At 36.2% G+C, this 20,284-nt stretch overlaps 3 protein-coding genes and 1 long non-coding RNA gene across 10 annotated transcripts in view; 1 reads left to right on the forward strand and 3 right to left on the reverse strand.

The window, feature by feature from the left end:
- Nucleotides 1–19,211, reverse strand: part of LOC128859329 (uncharacterized) — a 29,800-nt gene extending 10,589 nt beyond the window's left edge. The window contains exon 1 of the mRNA XM_054096279.1: nt 19,155–19,211. Coding sequence (XP_053952254.1) covers nt 19,155–19,196 — 42 coding nt within the window. The 5' untranslated portion in view covers nt 19,197–19,211. The remainder of the gene's footprint in view (nt 1–19,154) is intronic.
- Nucleotides 873–1,728, forward strand: LOC128859326 (NADH dehydrogenase [ubiquinone] 1 alpha subcomplex subunit 13). 3 transcript variants are annotated; one of them, XM_054096275.1, is made up of 4 exons: nt 873–971; nt 1,027–1,145; nt 1,218–1,438; nt 1,493–1,728. In XM_054096275.1, the coding sequence occupies exons 2-4, from the start codon at nt 1,043–1,045 to the stop codon at nt 1,628–1,630; spliced, it is 462 nt and encodes a 153-aa protein (XP_053952250.1). In that variant the 5' UTR covers nt 873–971; nt 1,027–1,042; the 3' UTR covers nt 1,631–1,728. The 3 variants fall into 3 exon arrangements, with proteins under 3 accessions (XP_053952250.1, XP_053952251.1, XP_053952248.1); XM_054096276.1 differs by having other exon boundaries at nt 888–934; XM_054096273.1 differs by having other exon boundaries at nt 941–1,145.
- Nucleotides 1,719–3,197, reverse strand: LOC128859325 (zinc finger protein 675). Its single transcript, XM_054096272.1, has one exon. It carries the CDS (start codon nt 2,990–2,992, stop codon nt 1,991–1,993), a length of 1,002 nt encoding a protein of 333 aa, XP_053952247.1. The 5' UTR covers nt 2,993–3,197; the 3' UTR covers nt 1,719–1,990.
- LOC128859331 (uncharacterized) lies at nt 7,834–9,931 on the reverse strand. 5 transcript variants are annotated; one of them, XR_008454129.1, is made up of 6 exons: nt 9,621–9,931; nt 9,397–9,507; nt 9,249–9,337; nt 9,127–9,194; nt 8,755–9,066; nt 8,366–8,670 (listed from the first exon to the last, which is right to left on the reverse strand). It is a non-coding gene; the product is annotated as an uncharacterized LOC128859331 (long non-coding RNA). The 5 variants fall into 5 exon arrangements; XR_008454132.1 differs by lacking the exon at nt 8,366–8,670 and adding an exon at nt 7,834–8,326 and having other exon boundaries at nt 9,397–9,927; XR_008454131.1 differs by having other exon boundaries at nt 8,718–9,066; nt 9,397–9,929.
- Nucleotides 19,212–20,284: the final 1,073 nt, after the last annotated feature.

Here is a 20,284-nt window from a genome sequence, read left to right on the forward strand (position 1 = left end):
CGGGTAGTAATTAAATAAAAAAAAAAATGTAACAGAGTAAAACTTTCTCCATAAATTTTTGCTGAATGCCGCTTGGGTACCAATCTTTAGCCGAATGTAATGTTGTTGTTGTTGTAGCAGCATAAACATTCCCCATACTTACATACGGGGAATGCTGCTGGAGTGACAGTCCTTGGCCGGATATAAATCCGGGGCGTTTCGGTAACGTAGAACCGACTATCGTGGAAACGAAAACTTTCTCCATAAATGTTTGCTGAATGCCGCTTGGGTACCAGTCCTTAGCCGAATGTAATCATCTCACGCGCTTACTTTGAACCTACATTTTTTGTCTAGGTAGTTAATAGCTGAGCCAGAACTTTGCGTTTCAGACTTTTGTTTTTCATAAATTAAGTGCTTTGTCGACTTTGTCATAATCTGATGACGTAGACTGAGGTACGGTACACTAGGCGAGACTAGTTTACTGGGGCGGCAGCCCTTGGTCGGAAAACCCCGAGACATAGACAGTCCAGCCTACTTATCCAGATATGACACCCCGCACGACACTAACCACCTTTTGACATGCAAGTTTCCTGGGGATACCGTCAGATGAGCTAGAGGAAGACAACCGGTGATTTACACTACACTGACAGGGTAAAGTATACTGCTACAATAACAACAACAACGATATCCGTCTCTGCTGATTTAAAAACGATATTATTTAGTTGTACATAAATCTGATTAAGTTTATTTGAAATTTTAAAATAAATGAGTCCATTTTTTAAAGTCGTTTACTAATTGCTTTTGAATAAATTGCACCGGGAAGTACCGTGAACCTAAAAAAAATCTTAAGGCATTTGTTTCCGGCAATCAGCTGGTAATGGGGTTAAAATCGCTTTATTTAGGTTGGCACGTCTGCTGTTATGCAAACGCAGATGTCAAATTTGACAACAGATCGGTCTGAACATTTTTTCCATTTCTATTTAGCTAAAAACGTAACAAATCCACTTAAAATTGGAAGAAGTTAATTCTTTCCCCATTAATTTACAGATAAGAACATTTGAAAATGTCGACTACAGCTGGTGCTACTCGAAAGCAGGATATGCCTCCACCGGGTGGTTACAAAAAAATCCCATACTTACGAGTTCCAGCTAAAAGCTATTTTACAGGTAAGGCACCAAACAACCAAACTACGTAACGAAAGGAATTTATATGTACTAACAGATATTGGAATTAACTAGGATTTCAAATGCTTGGCAGCTATGCTGTTGTAACAGCCGCAGGGTTGTACGTATATTATTTGACTGCCAAAAAAGTGCAGCGCGAGGAGATTGAAATGCGCTCAGCGAAGACCGTCATCTTCCCATTGTTAGTAGCGGAGCGTGATCGTGAATTCCTGAAGCAGTTACGTCGCAATCGCGATGAAGAAGCTAAATTGATGGCGAACGTTCCTGGCTGGGAGGTGGGTGAATACTTAAATTCAACTTAACATTACTCCTTTTTTGTTCTTATACAGGTTGGCACCTGGTATGGCGAGCCTGTCTACAAGACCTTGCCGAAAGATACTCTTGTTACCCCCATGTTCAAGGAATTCTACGCGCATGCCGATTACAAATCGTATGCCAAACGTGCCCATCTGAAGTTGTGGTCATAAGTAGTAGAGTCTTTTCACTGCTACCACATTCGGGTCACAGCAGCCTTCGCTATAGAAATGCTTTAGTAAATAATAAAATTAAATAAACTTGACTTTAATATGGAGTTCTTTATTAATTCAAAGATTTATGTCATAGAATTAAAAATATTCACAGAGATATATGTGCTTTTAGTTTGCATTATGTTACTTGCCCGTCTATGGACGTGCATTGACACATTCATCGGTCTAAATGACATATTTATAGTTTCTTCTTGCAAATAAAATAAACCAATTACAAGTAATATAAGGTACGAAAAAACTTAATGAAAATCGCGTGAGGCGTTAACGAAATATTTTTGGGATATGCGGATCTTCCAATTTTTACTTCATGTCCCGACGTCGTTTTATAGTGCCATCGCAAGTTGGAAGATGCCGTTGTAAGAACCCCTCGAACACAAATTTTCGGCCACATCTTTCGCAATGGAAGTCGCGCTTTTCCCCTATTAATTGTTTGTGCTGCCTTAGTTGTTCCGCATTAGAATATTTTTCACGGCACTCATCACAGGCGTAACGCCGCTTTACTTGACCTTCCTCGAACACAACTGTAAAATTCTGTGAACAAAATGAACAAGTGAATTCCTTGACTACAATTTTTTTGCCGCCATGCTGTTCTGCCAATGCTTGAGCCTCAGCATCCAATTTATCTTGTTGTTTGTGAGTCTCCATGTGCGACTTCCATTTGTCCTCATCTATAAATTTACGATAACAACGCGTACAGCGCCTTGGCCCTTCACCCGTATGCCGCATCATATGCTCCTTTAGATAGGAAACTGAATTGAATACCTTGTTGCATATCTCGCACTTCCGTTGTTCTGGAGGCACCTCCTCGCGCTGTTTCATGCAAGCACGCATATGTAGCTTGAGTGAGCCTGCAGCACTGTAGCAGTTGCCACAGTTCGGACAATAGAAAGTCTTGGAACGAGGACCCATCGATTCGCCTTGATTGGTACTAGCATCGCCATCTCCACCGCTTTCATTGCCTATCTCCTCAGCGATCGGCGATGACGGCACGATGTGCAATATGGTGTGCGTGCCGTCATTTTCTTCCACAGTTTCTACCTCTTCCACGGAATGATTGTCGACTAGTTGTTGAATCGTCACCGCGCGTCCATGTTCGTCAATAATCACTTCTTGGGTACTTACAATCGTCTCATGCGTGCCAGATAGGGATTCCACCGCAGAATCAGACTCTTCAGCCGCAGTAAATGTGGCATAAGCATACTGTGCACCACCGGGAGCATTTGGATCGTGTATTAGCACTGGAACTACCTCCTCTTTCACAGAAGAAGTCAGTGTTGTAAATTTGGTTCGCCTTGTGTTCATGTTGCAACTTTTTTTTAAGAGTTTTAGCGCTCCGCGTCTTTTTCGCTGCAGTTAGTCAACACTTTTCCACCGAGTTGATTTTTTTCCCGAGCCTCTTGCACCTCCGTAATGTATTTAACTCGAAAATTCGATTGTGGCAACATTCAGTCAAAATGGTGGACAGACTTGCCAAAGTGCTTAGTTGATTTCAGCAAAAGTTGGCAGCATTGTTGTGTGCATGACTGCATGTTTCCGTACTCATTTTTTTTGGTGCGAACAAACTTAGTAACTCAGGGTTGCACGAACAAATTCTCTGACGTGAACATAAACATGAAATTTCTTAAACTACGTTTACATATGCATTAATTACCAATAATTCCATAAAATTAATCTGCAAAATTGACAATCAGCTGTCAACACGGTTATGAAAGGATTGGGAGTTAATCACGAAAAAGTAGATCATCTACTTATATGTGAACGTCTTTCACTTTCTGCTGAAATCTTCCTTGATGACTGGCAATTCACTTTAAGTACGCCAATCCTTAAAAGCGGCAATAAAAATAATATTGAAAATTATAGGCCGATTACCAGTTTCTTAAATATTTGAGTGTATAGTCAAAGACAAAATATCCATTGCCGTTGAACATTTGTTATGTCCCAATCAACAAGGGTTTGTTCCGGGCGGATCTACGTTAACGAATTTAGCTGCTTTCATGGAAGATTGTTTGGATGCAATCTATTCAGATTTTCCTAATGCTTTTGATAGCGTGTCTCATCCAATATTAATAGCTCAAGTTGAAGGATTCGGCAACGCAAAAGCTTTTTAGGCGTTTGGAAGTTGCTTAATTATTATATCAATATTATAATGTTTTCATTTTACATATACAGGTACATACCTATATGTATTTATCAATTTATTTTGTTGGTACTTTTTGTGAAGTACGAAAATTGAAGCAAGTCTAAAGAATACTAATTATTTTTCCCCAGAAATTTTGGAAATAACAGATCTGCATATAAAATACATGAATTGTTCTTTAATGGCCTATTTAAATGTCTTACAACCCCAACGAAAGCAAACGTTTTTTAAATCAAAATCAGGTAAATTAAATATCAATTTATTCATTTAACATCTGTGAGATTTTACACAAGCCATCAGTGTACATAGTTTCGTAACTATCGTGCTGTTTATGCATATGCATATGCGCCTTTTTACCCCCGACCCTTTGCTCCAGCTCCAGCCCTGAATTTCGCAACAGATAGTTTAATGCAATTTCTACATTGTCCGTGTACTGTATTTGTGCATATGTATGGATGCATTTTGTTTAATAACTACTTTGCTCCGTTAACTTAGAAGTGATACACAATTGACTTCTATGAAATTGGAGCAAATATTAACTAGTTTTAACCAGTTAACTCATAGCTTGCATAATTAAAAAAATAGCGATATGTGTGAATGTATGTATATAGAACTGTGTGTGCACTTAATAATATAATTGTCAAGTGATTGGGTTAGGTCTAAAGGGCGGGGGATATATTGTGTAGAACATGAAAATCTTGTTCTATCTTTGCACGTGATTTATTACTCTGATGCCTTTGCATTTACATGGAGCGTTTTCCCACGAACATTCATGCACTTCAAAGTAAGCCGCATTTGCTTTTGTATGCCAGCATCTTACTTGTACCTACGTATGTACATACATACTTACGTGTTGTGCAACTCAAACGGTGCTTACGAATATAAAAACGATAAATATGGTATTAGTATATGAGAGTAAATGAGCAATAAATGCACTAAAAATTTTCTGCTATTTCACAGTGAAAGCGCACATCATCACGCGCTCGCTCATAACGGTTTGAGACCAGTTAAACAAAAAAAAAAACAACAAAAAATATTTGAACAGCTGTCAAAAAATTTTGCAACTAACTCAGCTCATATTTTTGCATTCATTTTCAAACTTTTGCATGCAGATAGACAACTAGACATGCATGTAAGATATTTATATGTGTTTATATTGTATAATATTATATAATGCAAAAAGGTTAGGTTATCTAACAAAGGAATTGGTATATTTCTACGCGACTCAACGTGAATGATGAATTACAATGGGGAAACTTTAAAACATCATATGTACATATGTATGTCCGATCTTTTGCCACTTTTGTTCGTTTAAATTTGATATATGTTTAGCATGAAAATTATTTAAAATAATGACACACACCTCCGATCAATTTAAAACCTGATTTTCTCTTTTTAAAACAGATTTTTATGCAGATTCTACCAAACTAGAAATTCTCAAGATGACACAGTGCAATGGAAAGGCGAGAAAAATAATAATATAAATTGGCATCAATAATATAATATAAATTCCTTTATTTTGCATACAAAGAAACGCCAATGAAAACTTCCGTAAAATAAAATGCAAGAAAGAATGTGAAAAATCCATAGAAAGTTTACGATATGTGTACTTAACATATGGCATTTATGTTTGAACATTTTTTTAAACACTTACATATGTATCTATTATTCAGTTTCATGTACATATAATATTCAGTATCCAGTAAATTTTTATCTAAGCGCTTACTTAGCGCGCCAACTGATCTTGCATATTCTGGGACAGGGGCGGATCATGACATTGTGGGGCCCTGGGCTAATGTTACTCGGGGGAAAAATCATCTTATAAAAAGAGGTTGTCTGTAAAGTCGGTTTACTGACCATAGTTTAACGTGATAACGTCATAAGAAAATACTGATTGAATGGTTGCATTTTTCAAAAGAAAATTTTAATTTTATTTGTTTGATAGATATTTTGTATGGATATAGAGAATGAGGTAACATTAACATAACATAACATAACATAACATAACATAACATAACATAACATAACATAACATAACATAACATAACATAACATAACATAACATAACATAACATAACATAACATAACAGAACAGAACATAACATAACATAACATAACATAACATAACATAACATAACATAACATAACATAACATAACATAACATAACATAACATAACATAACATAACATAACATAACATAACATAACATAACATAACATAACATAACATAACATAACATAACATAACATAACATAACATAACATAACATAACATAACATAACATAACATAACATAATATAACATAACATAACATAACATAACATAACATAACATAACACAACATAACATAACATAACATAACATATCACAACATAACATAACATAACATAACATAACATAACATAACATAACATAACATAATATAACATAACATAATATAACATAATATAACACAACATAACATATCATAACATAACATGCTGTTCAAGCAAGGTAACGTCGCATGAGCAAGATAACGACGCATTTTTTGGTGCGTGCAGCCGGCTACATAGAATTATTAGACGTTATCACGTCAAAAAATAATAATAACATTAAAACAACAGGTATTATTAACAAACTTGGTTTTATTTTAAATTCTTCAAGTAAATCAAATCAATAATAATCAATAAGAAGGCATATGCAAATACAAATACGTGAATTTATATATGTACATATGCGCATATACATACATATATACGCTCACTTAAGTAGGAGAGAGCAAGATGTCGAACGTTGCCGTTCGTTTGCTTTGTCGTTCGTTCTGCGCTTTCGTTCGCAGTTCATTCAAGGTAACGGCAATGAGCAAGGTAACGACAAATGAGCAAGGTAACGGCAATGAGAAAGGTAACGACAAATGAGCAAGGTAACACTAATGAGGAAGGTAACGACACATTTTTTCGTGCGTGCAGCCGGCTAAATCGAATTATAAGACGTTATCACGTCAAAAACATTTATTTATCAAAACAAATATGACAATAAAGAATATTAAATTACAAATCAATCCTTCTGCATTTTCGTGTAGCCATGCGTGTAGCCAATTCCATTATTTGCTCATCAACTGCTAAATCCTTTGTTAGATCACAATTTATCGAAAGAAGAGATAAATGATTAAGTCGATTGTTCGAGATTGTTGCCCTATACTTATTGACGTGATAACGTCTTATAATTCGATTTAGCCGGCTGGACGCACGAAAAAATGTGTCGTTACCTTCCTCATTTGTCGTTACCTTGCTCATTCAACGTTACCTTGCTCATTCAACGTTACCTTGCTCATTTGTCGTTACCTTGCTCATTGCCGTTAGCTTGAATGAACTGCAAGCGAAAGCGCGGAACGAACGACAAAGCAAACGAACGGCAACGTTCGACATCTTGCTCTCTCCTACTTAAGTGAGCGTATATATGTATGTATATGCGCATATGTACATATATAAATTCACGTATTTGTATTTGCATATGCCTTCTTATTGATTATTATTAATTTGATTTACTTGAAGAATTTAAAATAAAACCAAGTTTGTTAATAATACCTGTTGTCTTAATGTTATTATTATTAATTTTTTTATTATATATGAAGGAAAAAATGTATGGTAATATTTACCACATACCTTTAAGATATGTTGTATATGTCGGGTCACTATTATTTTCGTCCTTCATAGCGCAGCGAGTTTCGATCGCACTCGAGTTCAGAATTATACTGACTTGAGTCTGAACTCTCTTCCTTGTGCCTACCATCGAACCATGATTCAATTATAGAAGGTTAGGTAAGTAGTGACAAGGGCGCTTTGACACTCCTTTATTTTAGGGCTGCATTTACTAAGGATGGGAAAAAGGGAAAAATGTTTTCCCCTTCTTGTCTAGAGGTAGTAAAAAAGTACGTAAAGTAACTAATTAGTCCTGTACTAAGAGAAAAACAAGTATATTGGTTATTTAATCTACATTAAAACGAAACGACAGAAAAATTCTAGTTTTTTCTTTAAACAAATGTAATATTTATTTAGAATATTTTGGATGTTTATCTAACACAAGAGCACGCAGAACTATGTGATGTTACTTATGTATGTGTTTTTTTTCTGCCGTTCGGAGTCGGCTTGAAACTGTAGGTCCCTTCATTTGTGGAATAACATCAAGACGCACACCACAAATAGGAGGAAGAGCTCGGCCAAACACCCCACCCGCGCCAATTATATATATATATATATATATAATCTTGCAATAGATTTGAGTATATTTTGTGGAAGAGAACAAAAAATAGTCATAATAAAGGAATTTAATGTGTTTAATTTACTACAATAGTACAAGTCTTTTAATACACCAAAGGTCAAAATATACTTAATCGACAGGAATGAGATGAAACAGAAAGTTTAATTTTTTTTCTTATTTCGTGCATAACAATACATGTAGATACATGTAGTATGTTACCGTAAAGACATTGCGAAAGCAGAAGTTCAGTCGATCATTTCTAAATATAAGAAAAAAATTGAAATTAGAAGAGTTAAAATAGTTTGCAATAAAAATTACAAATTTACTAGTTTATAGTTTAAAATTTGTCTACCTTAATATACTTTGCGTCCCTAATATTAATAGGAAAATGTATTACAATAATATAGACTAAAACTAATACATAGAAAAATTTTAGATATTGGTAATATAATCCACTTTTAGTAATTGTGATGGTTTGTAAATTTACGTATATCAATACCACGTGTCTCAGTAATGAATCGGAGAGGAAATATGAGGAATGTGGGTGCACTTGCTCGTATAGGTGTTGGAACGCTGCACTTACTTCAGACAGAAATCAAAAACCTGTAAACCAAAAACTTAAAAATAACTCACAAATATATCATTACAACTTATCTGTAATTGTAGACTTAAAGCGCGAGGACTTACTCGTGTAGGTGTTGCGCATACATCTACGTACAGCATATTGTTCTAGATGGGGTAAGGTATCGACGTGGACAGCCAGTTCGGAAGTCAAATTGATTTCAGAGGTAGCAGTACTAGGCACATAATGACCGTCACATGTTAAACAGGTATTTGCACCATCATACACAACACGCTCCATGCCTCCTATGAAATTGTCCGTAGCACCACATGAGACAATGGTAGAAATACGCGCGTTTCGTTTCTAAAAACCACAATAGTTGGGCCACCTAGCTCTTCAACACACACCTTCCGCAGCAATTGCCCGTCTGTGAAGTCCTACAAATAAAAACTTTTTATTTATTACAATTTATTACCAAATATTCTAAAAGAACTTACTAACTGTAGTTTATGTATTGTATGTAAGGTGGTCTCTGTTATATTTGCAAAAACGCTGCTATAAAAACCTATGAATGAAAAAGTTTAATAAGAATTTTTACAAATGTCTGATCTGGACTTACATGTATGAAAATTCACAAACCGGTGGTTTTCTGCAGCAGAAAGCCGACTCCAAATAATCGACTATCACCATATGTAAGACATAATCGACCTAAATAGTGAAAAACGAAGTTAATTTACAAAATAATTAGCTTTTATTATTATACTTACTTGAATGTTTACAAACAGATAAAAGATTTTCAACGAATAATAACAAAGCAAAGCGTCAAAGTGGAAACGGTGTTGCCGACCAAATAATTTGCACCAAAAGTTTAGTTTTTACTACAATTCAAAATTTTTTTTGTGAAATAGGTACTTTTTTTTGTAAAGAAGCAACACGTTTTCAAATAAGGGAGCCGATATGTCAAGAGGGAGCGAGAAAGCTGTTTACTTACCTAACCTTCTATAATTGAATCATGCCATCGAACCACACTCGGCGACAGCGTCAGAACGCTGGTGCCCCGCTAAAACGGTACTTCTTAAAGCGACAAAATACAAGCAACCAATCACAACACAATTAGAGGCTGATGCAATATCACAATAATGATGAAATTGTCATTAATGTGAAATATCCAAAACTACAACCACACGCACACAAACTCGACATGCGGCGACACGCGCAAAACCACAACCTCACACACACAAACTCGGTATGCGCCGACACGGCCATCCTGACTTTAACACGCCCTCGTGTAGGAAATGCTTACATTTAAACTATCTTCATTTCGTTTTCCTTTTTTTTTTTTTTTTTTTTTATTACAAACAAATAATATAATACTTTTAAACACAAGTCAGTTTTCCTTTCTTAATTCGTATAAACTCATTATGTTAACAATTCATTTTAATTCAATTCATTTCTATTCAATTCAATTCATACAACATATTTTCAGGTTTGCTTACAAATACTTTAGCGTTACCATTATTATTATTATATATTACTTTTTTTTTTTAAGTAATTTTTAACAACATTCTTCTTTTCACATTATTTAATTCTCTTCTTTTAACATTACAGTTATACAATCAATGCCCCACACGCCATGATCAAAACAAACATTAGTATGTTTTGCACTTGTGCTTGCATTATCATATAATCAAGTACTCTGCCCTTTTCTTTGGCCAGCCGTACAACATCATTTGTCACCCTTATTGGTGTACTTCACTCTCTTTAGTGACTTCAAGATTCGCAATATTTTCATTTTCCCTATCTTCACAGGCTGCAACCGTGTTATCAATCTCAACAGTATTATTATAATCATCACACACATTCAGCTCTTCGGGCACTTGCCCCTCCGGCAATCTTCTTAAATCTTCATGAGCATATTTGTAATTTCGTTTATTGGTTAAAGACCTTAAATTGTACCTGTCACCATCTAGCACATCAATTATTTCAAAAGGTCCCTTGAACTTTGGACTCAATTTGGTTTGATGCCTTTCTTCGCTTTTAAGTAGCACAAAATCTCCAACTTTGTGTCTAATTACTTTTGCCTTATTTTTATTAAATCGGTCTTTGTCATAAACTCCTGTAGCTAAAACATTCTTTTCGGCTTGTGCTCTTACATCTGACAGATCAACCTCATCTTCAATATCGCTAGGTGGGAGTAATCCTAATGGACGTGCTATCTTTCCCAATAACATTTCTAACGGACTAGCCTTCGTCACGCGGTTAGTTGTACAATTGATTGCCAACTGCACCTCTCCCAACACATCTTGCCAAGACTGAGTTCCAGTTTCAACCGCAGTCAGCATATTTTTCAACGTTTTCATTGTTCGTTCCACTTGGCCATTAGCTCGGCTAGCACCAGTGGCAATCAAATGCAAGTTTATTTTCTTATCTGAACAGAATTGGCTAAACTTTCCACCCGTAAAACACCTACCCTGGTCAGCTATTATTCGGTTTGGTACTCCAAACAACGAAACAGCAGATTGAACAGCCTTTATGCAACTCTCACTGTCTAATTTAAGGCTATGACTAAGATAGACATACTTGGTAAACGCGTCTACTTGAACAATTACATACTCCTTCTGGTCACTTTTGCCACTTAGTTTTCCAGTTATATCGATGTGGATAGTGTGCCAAGGAATATTGACTTTAGGAATGGGATGCAATTCAGCTTGTATTTTTCCTGAGGTTGATTTGGATATTTTACAAGTGATACAGTTATCAACAAATTTTGTGACATATTTTGACATATTGTCAAACCAATAAAAATCGTAGACTTTATCCAGTGTCTTCTCCCAACCTAAATGCATTATCGACTCATGAACTTGGTTGATAACAGACCATCTAAAGGCACGTGGCACTACTGGTAAACAACGTGTTCTGCCATTCCTCTGTATTTTTCGGTAAAGAACTTCTGCCCTTAGTTCATAGGTTTTCGCAATATCTTCAGCAAGAGAAAAATCTTTTAATTTAATCACAATTTCGGCTATGTCCGCGTCTCGACGCTGTTCAGCAATGAGCCAGTTGCTTGAAATTTCAGCCAAGTTAACTCTCTTCTCGTCAATCACCCCTACTCCACAAGTAGGCTTTGGTAAAAGAGGATTTCTTGACAAAAAGTCGACATGTGCCATTCTTTTCTCCTCTCTGTATTGAATGTCGAACGTAAACGCCTGCAAGTAAGCCCACCAACGCTGTGCTCTGGGGGTCAAGTCTTGTTTGTTTCTTGACGCCTTTAGCGAGTTACAATCAGTAAACACAGTAAAGTTCCTGCCTAACAGATAATGTCGAAAATGTTTAATGGAGTTTACAACAGCTAAAGTTTCCAACTCATATGAGTGGTATCTTGACTCTGCAGGTGAAGTAATTTTACTATAGTACTCAATTACGTGGGGTTTGTTAATAATTTTGTGTAATAAAATTGCACCGTAGCCATCACAACTTGCATCTGTATGCAACTCAATTGGATGATTTTTGTCAAAAATTACAAGGACTGGTTTATCGGTAAGAATAGAAACAACTTTTTTTCGTATCTGCTCATGTTCAGTTTTCCAAACGAATTTACTTTTGTCTGAAGTTAAAAAATACAGCGGCTTCATCAATTGTGAAAATCCCCCAATAAATTGTCGAAAATAAGATGCTAAGCCAATAAATTGTCTTAGCGATGTGACTGACTGTGGAGGCGGAAGAGCAGTTAATGCTACAATTTTCTGAGGGTTTGGACGAATTTCACCAGCACTAATATTGTAGCCTAAATATTGAAGCGATGTTTTCAAAAAAGAACACTTTGTAATGTTGAATGAAAATCCAGCTTCTGTTAATGTGTTTAGAACAATTTCTAATCTTTCTAGCGCTTGATCTTTTGTTGAGGCAATTATCATTATATCGTCCATATAGACGATAACATACGAATTTGCTAAGTCACCTAGAGCTTGCATTACTAAACGTTGAAACACAGAAGGCGCGTTTCTAAGCCCAAACGACATTGATAAAAATTCATATTGACCATCTGGGGTCACAAATGCTGTATACTCAATAGAATCGGTGTGTAAGGGAATTTGGTAATAACCGTTGGCCATATCTAAACACGTAAAATAATTAACTCCTTGAAGTCTATTTATTTGATCCTGTATAAGTGGCAACGGGTATTTATCGGCGACTGTATTTGAATTTAGCTCTCTGTAGTCAACACAAAGTATATCTGAACCATTTTTCTTCTTGACCAACAATATGGGGCTTGCGTAAGGTGAACAGCTTGGTCTAATTATTTTGTATTTTAGCAATTCGTTAATTTTTTCCCTTACTAAATCTCGCTCGCATGGACTTAAACGATATGGCCTTCTTTGAACTGTTTTACTCGGATCAATTAATCTAATTTTCATTTCACCAACCTTGACTTTAGTACCTGGAATACCTTTTATAAAAGAATTTGAATACTTTGCCAACAATGAATGCAGTTTTATTTTGTCTTGACCCTCAAGTTCTGTATCAATATCGGTCGGCTCACCACCAATACATGAATTAATTATTTTGGTTCTTGAGATTTTAAATTGGTTTGATGAAACAACAATATCGAAACCCTGATTTAGTATTTCCCGTCCAATGACAATATTGTTTTCCATGTGATCATCACTTATTATATAAAACAGAATTTCAATGCAATTGTCATCAATTTTTACATTACTTAATATCTGTACAGTACTACAAATTCCACCACTGCCTATGCCTTTCAGCATAACCACATTATTGAATCTTTTGTCAGAGAATTTTGTACTTATCTTTTCTTTCATCAACGAACATTCTGCTCCAGAATCGAAGGTGATTTCAAAAATTTGGCCTCTATGATCCATGTGTCCCTTTGGTACTGCAACGCTGCACTGCTCGACTCGCTTTTCCTGGTTGAATGTCTTGTTCCTATTAGCTTCCTTCTTTGGGCATTGGGTAGATATGTGACCCAATTCTCCGCACTTGTAGCATGTTACGCTTGATGTTTCACGGTGATGACCTTCTTGTTTACCACTTCGTTCATTACCACTTGAAAAATGATTTTGTTCTTTCTTGAGTCGGCAGTCAATCATTTTATGGCCCAATTTGCCGCAGAAGTGACACTCTATCGGTGATTGTTTTTGCCGTTTGGGAAAAGTTTCGGATTGATGCTCCATAAAGCCAGATTTCCTTTTATTAAAAGTGAACGCTTTTAATTCGGACTGCAAATCGCTTCTTGTTTTAACATTCGACGTGAAGCTTAAACGCTGCAATCGATTATCGAAACTTGCTAGCAACGCAAGAGTGACAGAGGCAGCAATCTCTTCAACTCCCATTTGGCGCCATTTCGTCGTCAGCTCTGTAACCATGCGGCTTGCATGCACTGCGAGACACTCGCCGTCAGTCGGTCGATTCGACAGCATACTTAGAAACATTGCGGCTGGTGTTTCTACGGTATCAAAGCGCTGTACGAACAGTTCTTTAAACTCGGCCCAGGTGATTTCGGCGTAACACACTTGCGAAAGCCATTGCGAAGCGCTTCCCTCTAATGCTGAGCTCAAGGCCATGACCAACGCGCTGCCTTTTAATGCATTTTCTTGAAGAATAATTTCAACGGTAGTACACCACGATGAAGCGTTGGCGCCCGACTTGTCTGGGTTGAATTTGGGTAGTTGCACTGATTTATTCTGCACTGCACTGCCTGATGCCGTTGATTGTATGGCCCGAACCAGTTCAATTAAATTTTTATTTTGCAACTCCATTATGGTTTTCCAAGATGCATCAACTGTTGAAGGTAGAGGACCAGATCCCACTTCTGATGTCGGGTCACTATTATTTTCGTCCATCATAGCGCAGCGAGTTTCGATCGCACTCGAGTTCAGAATTATACTGACTTGAGTCTGAACTCTCTTCCTTGTGCCTACCATCGAACCACACTCGGCGACAGCGTCAGAACGCTGGTGCCCCGCTAAAACGGTACTTCTTAAAGCGACAAAATACAAGCAACCAATCACAACACAATTAGAGGCTGGTGCAATATCACAATAATGATGAAATTGTCATTAATGTGAAATATCCAAAACTACAACCACACGCACACAAACTCGACATGCGGCGACACGCGCAAAACCACAACCTCACACACACAAACTCAGTATGCGCCGACATATACTAATATATGTATATAAACATGCATATACATATACAATTTTCAAAAAGAACAAATCTATGGCCCCTATTATGAGTTGCATTCGATCTTCGATATTCGTTGGTTGTCGAAGATCGAATGTCAATTTGGTATTATGAGCGGTGCAACGCTGTCGAAATTTTCGTTGTATACCGAATTTAGAGTCGAATGCAATTTTGCTTTCGATTGTGTAGCGTATTGTGGGAAAACTTGTTAAAATGTAAGTTGTTTGCGATTATTTATTGTTTTATAGTAACCAAATAATAAATATATACTAATTTTGTTAATATTATGCAGGAATATGTTAATATATGTTAATATTTTGCAAGGAATTTACAACGGAGCTGAATTGCTTGGGACCACCAGTTAGAACGGCAGCAAAATGGATTAAGGTTAATAATGTTTTTTTTTGTGATGTTTATAGAAATACATTTTTATTTTTTTATTATTTTCCCTTGGCAGGTATGGGCTGAAATACGTAGAGGAACTGAAATACATATTTTTTTCGAATGACGAATAATTGAATAAAGAAAATTTATAACAAAAATAAAACAGAAACTGTGGCGTAAAGGTTTCTATTTAATACTTTTTAGATTTTTCTATAATATTCTAAGAATTTCATTTTTTATGTTTTCTGCTTCTCCGTTATTTGGCTCCACTTCAATATCTTCAGCATCATCGTTGAGGGTCTCATCGGATAACTCTTCATCCGGAAGTTGAACATTATAAAACAAGCAAATGTTGTGCAAAGCTGCACACACATTAATAATTTGTGTTGCTTTTTTTGGAGAATAGTGAAGAGCTCTTGGCTCGGGTGCACTGCTGCAACTGGTTTTTTGTACTGGGCAGTAGGTTCATAAACGGCTCTTTAGATAATCTAAAGTTCTTTAAAAAACTGTAAGGAAATTTCTGTAATATTATGTACGTCAACACATTTTGAAAATACTAAACTTACTCAGTGGAAGCCATTTCAAGGGGGTTGGATGCGCCCCTCAGCTGTTTTCTACATCTAGCTAGTTCCACTAATCTTTCATCGAGCGTTGAATCGTCGAACCACAACTCCGTTGTACTCCATTTTCACAAAAAATACTTGTTTTTAACTTTTAAAATTGTTGTTAGCAAAGAATTTCAACACAATCGGTTTTTCTTTTATTTTGATTTGCTGTATCAGCTGAGAAAAATTATCTATTGTAAATGCATCGAGCGATCGAAATTCACAATAGTCCTATTCTTCAACGAATGAGCACCATAATACCAAATGAAAATTCGTTCGATCAGCACTTTCGACTATAGTCGAAGATCGAATGTTGCTCATAATAAGGGCCTATATGTAAAGATGCATACAAATCATATGGACATATCAAATATACGAATCTATTCCGTACGCAAGCAAATGTAAGCTAATGTGCTTGAACTGCAAGCGAGAGCGCGGAACGAACGACAAAGAGCACAATCGGCCCCCGCGTTCGGCAACGTTCGACATCTGGCTCTGTCCCATTTGAGTGAGCATATATATGTATGTATATGCGCATTTGTATATAAATTCACATACTTGTATTTGCGCATGGTAATGCACCATTTCTCTGTTGAGAATAGGACGATGATAGAAAAACTAGGAAATGAAAGGGAGTGTTTCGAGTGTAAACTGTCTTGAAAAAGGCAAATCGATGATGGTGCCTCTTAGTGTTGTTGACTTATTAACGTCTGATGCACAATCGAAATTGAAGATATCTTTCATGAATTTGATAAATGTTTCGTCATTTTTCACGTTAGTGTAAATGTAACTTGACCTATTCCATTGCGATTCCATTTACCTCCTCCTCTATATCCATACAAAATATCTACATATAAAACAAATAAAATTAAAATTTTGTTTTGAAAATTGCAACCATTCCATCAATATTTTCTTATGACGTTGTCACGTTAAACTATCGTCAGTAAACCGACTTTACAGACAACCTCGTTTTTTCAATATATGACATCCTGGAGAAAGAGCGCTCCTCTTCGCAGCTGGTGATGGGCAACATCAAAAAAATTTTTTAGATGGTGTAACAATTAGGAAATACACCAACAAGTTCCCTTTCATAGATAAGGTTATAAATTTAATTGCAAAAGGTGTAGCAGTCTGATTTAGATTGTAGCAAATATGATTTTAATTGAATGCATTCATTTACTAAATTTTCATCTACGTCATCTGAATAATATTTTACAATATTGCGTACACTTTCCAGATCTACGCTTTCCTGGTTTTTGTTCTGCAAATCCATTAAAAAATTAAATTTTTTGCTGGTTGTCTCATAGACTTGACCCCTTTCATTTAAATCCATAATCAACTTATCCAATGCAACGTTTAGCGTGTCTTTTTTAAATTTTTCTGCGCCGCACACTGAGACTTTAGCAGTAGACTTATCGGCAAATAACTTTGATCTTAGCCATAAGGCCGAGAAGCGATAACCATACACAACCAACAAACTACCTTGTCAATACATTTTCTAATAAACCTTTTGAGAATTACACGCTCACAAAAATTAATGTACGAAATATTTATACCGATTCACTTAAACTGACTTTCAGTATCTAAACCAAAAATAGAAAAGCCAACAAGCAACGGCGAGCTGTTTGATTTCATGTTCGTGCCTGTGTATGTGCATTTGTGCGTTCATATCGCCACAGTGCATGACTACCAGCCTTGGCTGAGCACCAAGATGGATTGAATAAGGTGACAGCAAGGCGAATTTAATAAGGTGACAGCATTCACCTAGCTGAATCTTTCGCCGTAGGTATGGCTTACGTCAAAATGATATGCTTTGTTTGTATGTATTGGTATGTTTACATTCGTATGTTTACATTTGCTTGCTGATTTTGACATGATGCTTGCACCAAACGCAACAACAAATACATGTAGGGTTTTACTTATATGTGTTTGCTGTCACCTGTAATAAATTCGCCTTGGGTGACAGCATTCACCCAGCTGAATTTTTCGCCGTAGGTATGGCTTACGTCAAATTGATATGCTTTGTTTGTATGTATTGGTATGTTTACATTCGTATCAAGGCGAATTTATTACAGGTGACAGCAAACACATATAAGTAAAACCCTACATGTATTTGTTGTTGCGTTTGGTGCAAGCATCATGTCAAAACCAGCAAGCAAATGTAAACATACGAATGTAAACATACCAATACATACAAACCAAGCATATCAATTTGACGTAAGCCATACCTACGGCGAAAAATTCAGCTGGGTGAATGCTGTCACCTTATTCAATCCATCTTGATTCGTATGTTTACATTTGCTTGCTGATTTTGACATGATGCTTGCACCAAACGCAACAACAAATACATGTAGGGTTTTACTTATATGTGTTTGCTGTCACCTGTAATAAATTCGCCTTGGCTGAGCACAGTAAGAAAATGTATTCGAGCGTATATATGTATGTATGTACGTTAGTGTGTTTGTACGATTGTGCTCTGCGCTCAGCTTTGTGTCGATTTTACTGTGCGCTGCGCAGGTTGGGGTATTCTTGCAGAATGTAAAGATGATTCACACACTGTCGACCGACTGGGTACAGTTGTCACAAGTGATGATATGTATAATTTTTATATGAAAAATCAAGGCGAATCTATTGAAGGTGGTAGCAATAACACAGCTGATTTGTTATTTTTTTCTTCCGCCGTGTACATTTGGATGTCAACACAAAATTGAATTACGAAACGTTTTACTTAGCTTAGTGTATGAATTCACCTTGGAAAAAATTCAATTTTCTTCTATAATAAATTTTAATAAAAAACTGTTTTCAATAAATAATCAGAAATGTCCTACAATGCAAATTTCAAAAAAAAAAAAAAATTTTTTTTCTTGTGATTCGAACCAAGAATTTTGGATCGGAAGCTCACATTGCTAGCCGCTCGGCTATCGCGCCATGCTGTCGGCGCTGGCCTAAAAGTTATTTAGTTTGTCGCTACGTTTATATGTAATATTCGTAGCCAAGAGTGTCGCTTTTTTCGTTTCACTTTTTCTCAAGTCACTCCCAACGATTCTAAAGAAGTTTTCACTTCAAAAACATGGGAATAAATTTTTGAGTGGATGAACCCGACCGCTGGATGAGGAATAATTTTCTTAACAACTCCTGTCGATTTGTTTGGTTGAAACCACCGGTAAACTTAATTTGTTGAAACCGATTGGCGCTACCGATTATTTCACAAATCAAAAATCGCTAGCCTCTACAGATTTTTGGTTCCATGTAGAGCTGGCCATAATTCGAATTCCCATCCACCCTTACAGAAATTACAGAGAACACTTATAACTAGATTTACTTACGAAGTTGATGCAATTGCCTTTGCTTTGTTCTGAATATTCCATGGAGTTTCACTGTCTCTTTTCAAAATTCGAGACGTATTATCGCGCCAACACTTTTTTATGCACTACACTTTTTTAAGTTATATAGTAACTTTATTAGCAGCACATAGCCAGTTTTTGTTTATTTTTGCACTTCGAAGACAAGCATGAACTAAATTCTTGATCTACGGGGAGTCCCCAAAATATACGCAATACACACGCACGCTATAAAATACACCGTCTATAGACAAGCGAAGTGGCAGGTGAATTACCGATTCGTTTCATGGGCGCGCACACGAGTTGATCGATTTTAGTTGCCAAACTTACGATTTTGTTTCGTTGCAAGTAACGTTCGCACACGTGTTCAAACAAAAGAACATATCGCACCCTAAATACAAAAGGGTCACAACTCAAAATGTACTTCTGCTCAAATATGAACGAGACGTTATCAATAAAACGGTCCGCGGATGACATATGACAAAAATAAATTTTTTTGTTTTTTGGTAGGACTGTTATAAGCTTACATGGCAAATTTCAGCGTGATATGTCACATAGTTTGTTTTCTGTGCTACTGTAAGCAAGTCAAGCTCGAATGTGGAAAATTTTGAGTTGTGACCCTTTTGTATTTAGGGTGCGATATACATATAAAGTCAAGTATCAATGTTTATGTCAGCGCAGGATCAGCACTGTCAAAAAGTGTGAGTACTTAATTAGTGGGCACTTAAGCGTTTAAACGGTTCTGGCCGTCTAGTGTTTTTAGTAGAAAACTAATGTGAGTGTGGTAGTAAAATATCAGTGCGTCTTGTAGGGCATTCGTATTTTATTTTTATTGGTGGCTGGGGGCCCTTTGCAACCACGGGACCCTGGGCTGAAGCCCAAAAAGCCATTAAGTAGATCCGCCACTGTTCCGGGAAACTTAATTAACATTTTTTTATTTAGTGAAGTGACGTAACTTAGTTCGTAAAACTGGCTGGAATTATAAAAGTATATTCGTTATAAAAGTAGTAAATATTTATGAGCATTAATTGTAAGATCACGTATAAAAAATTTTCATTTTCATTGAATAAATTCAAACTAAAATGCAGCGCATTAAATTTTTTAAAAGAAAGGTC

Source organism: Anastrepha ludens, chromosome 3 (assembly GCF_028408465.1).
Source record: "Anastrepha ludens isolate Willacy chromosome 3, idAnaLude1.1, whole genome shotgun sequence".
In the NCBI taxonomy this organism is placed as follows: Eukaryota; Metazoa; Arthropoda; class Insecta; order Diptera; family Tephritidae; genus Anastrepha; species Anastrepha ludens.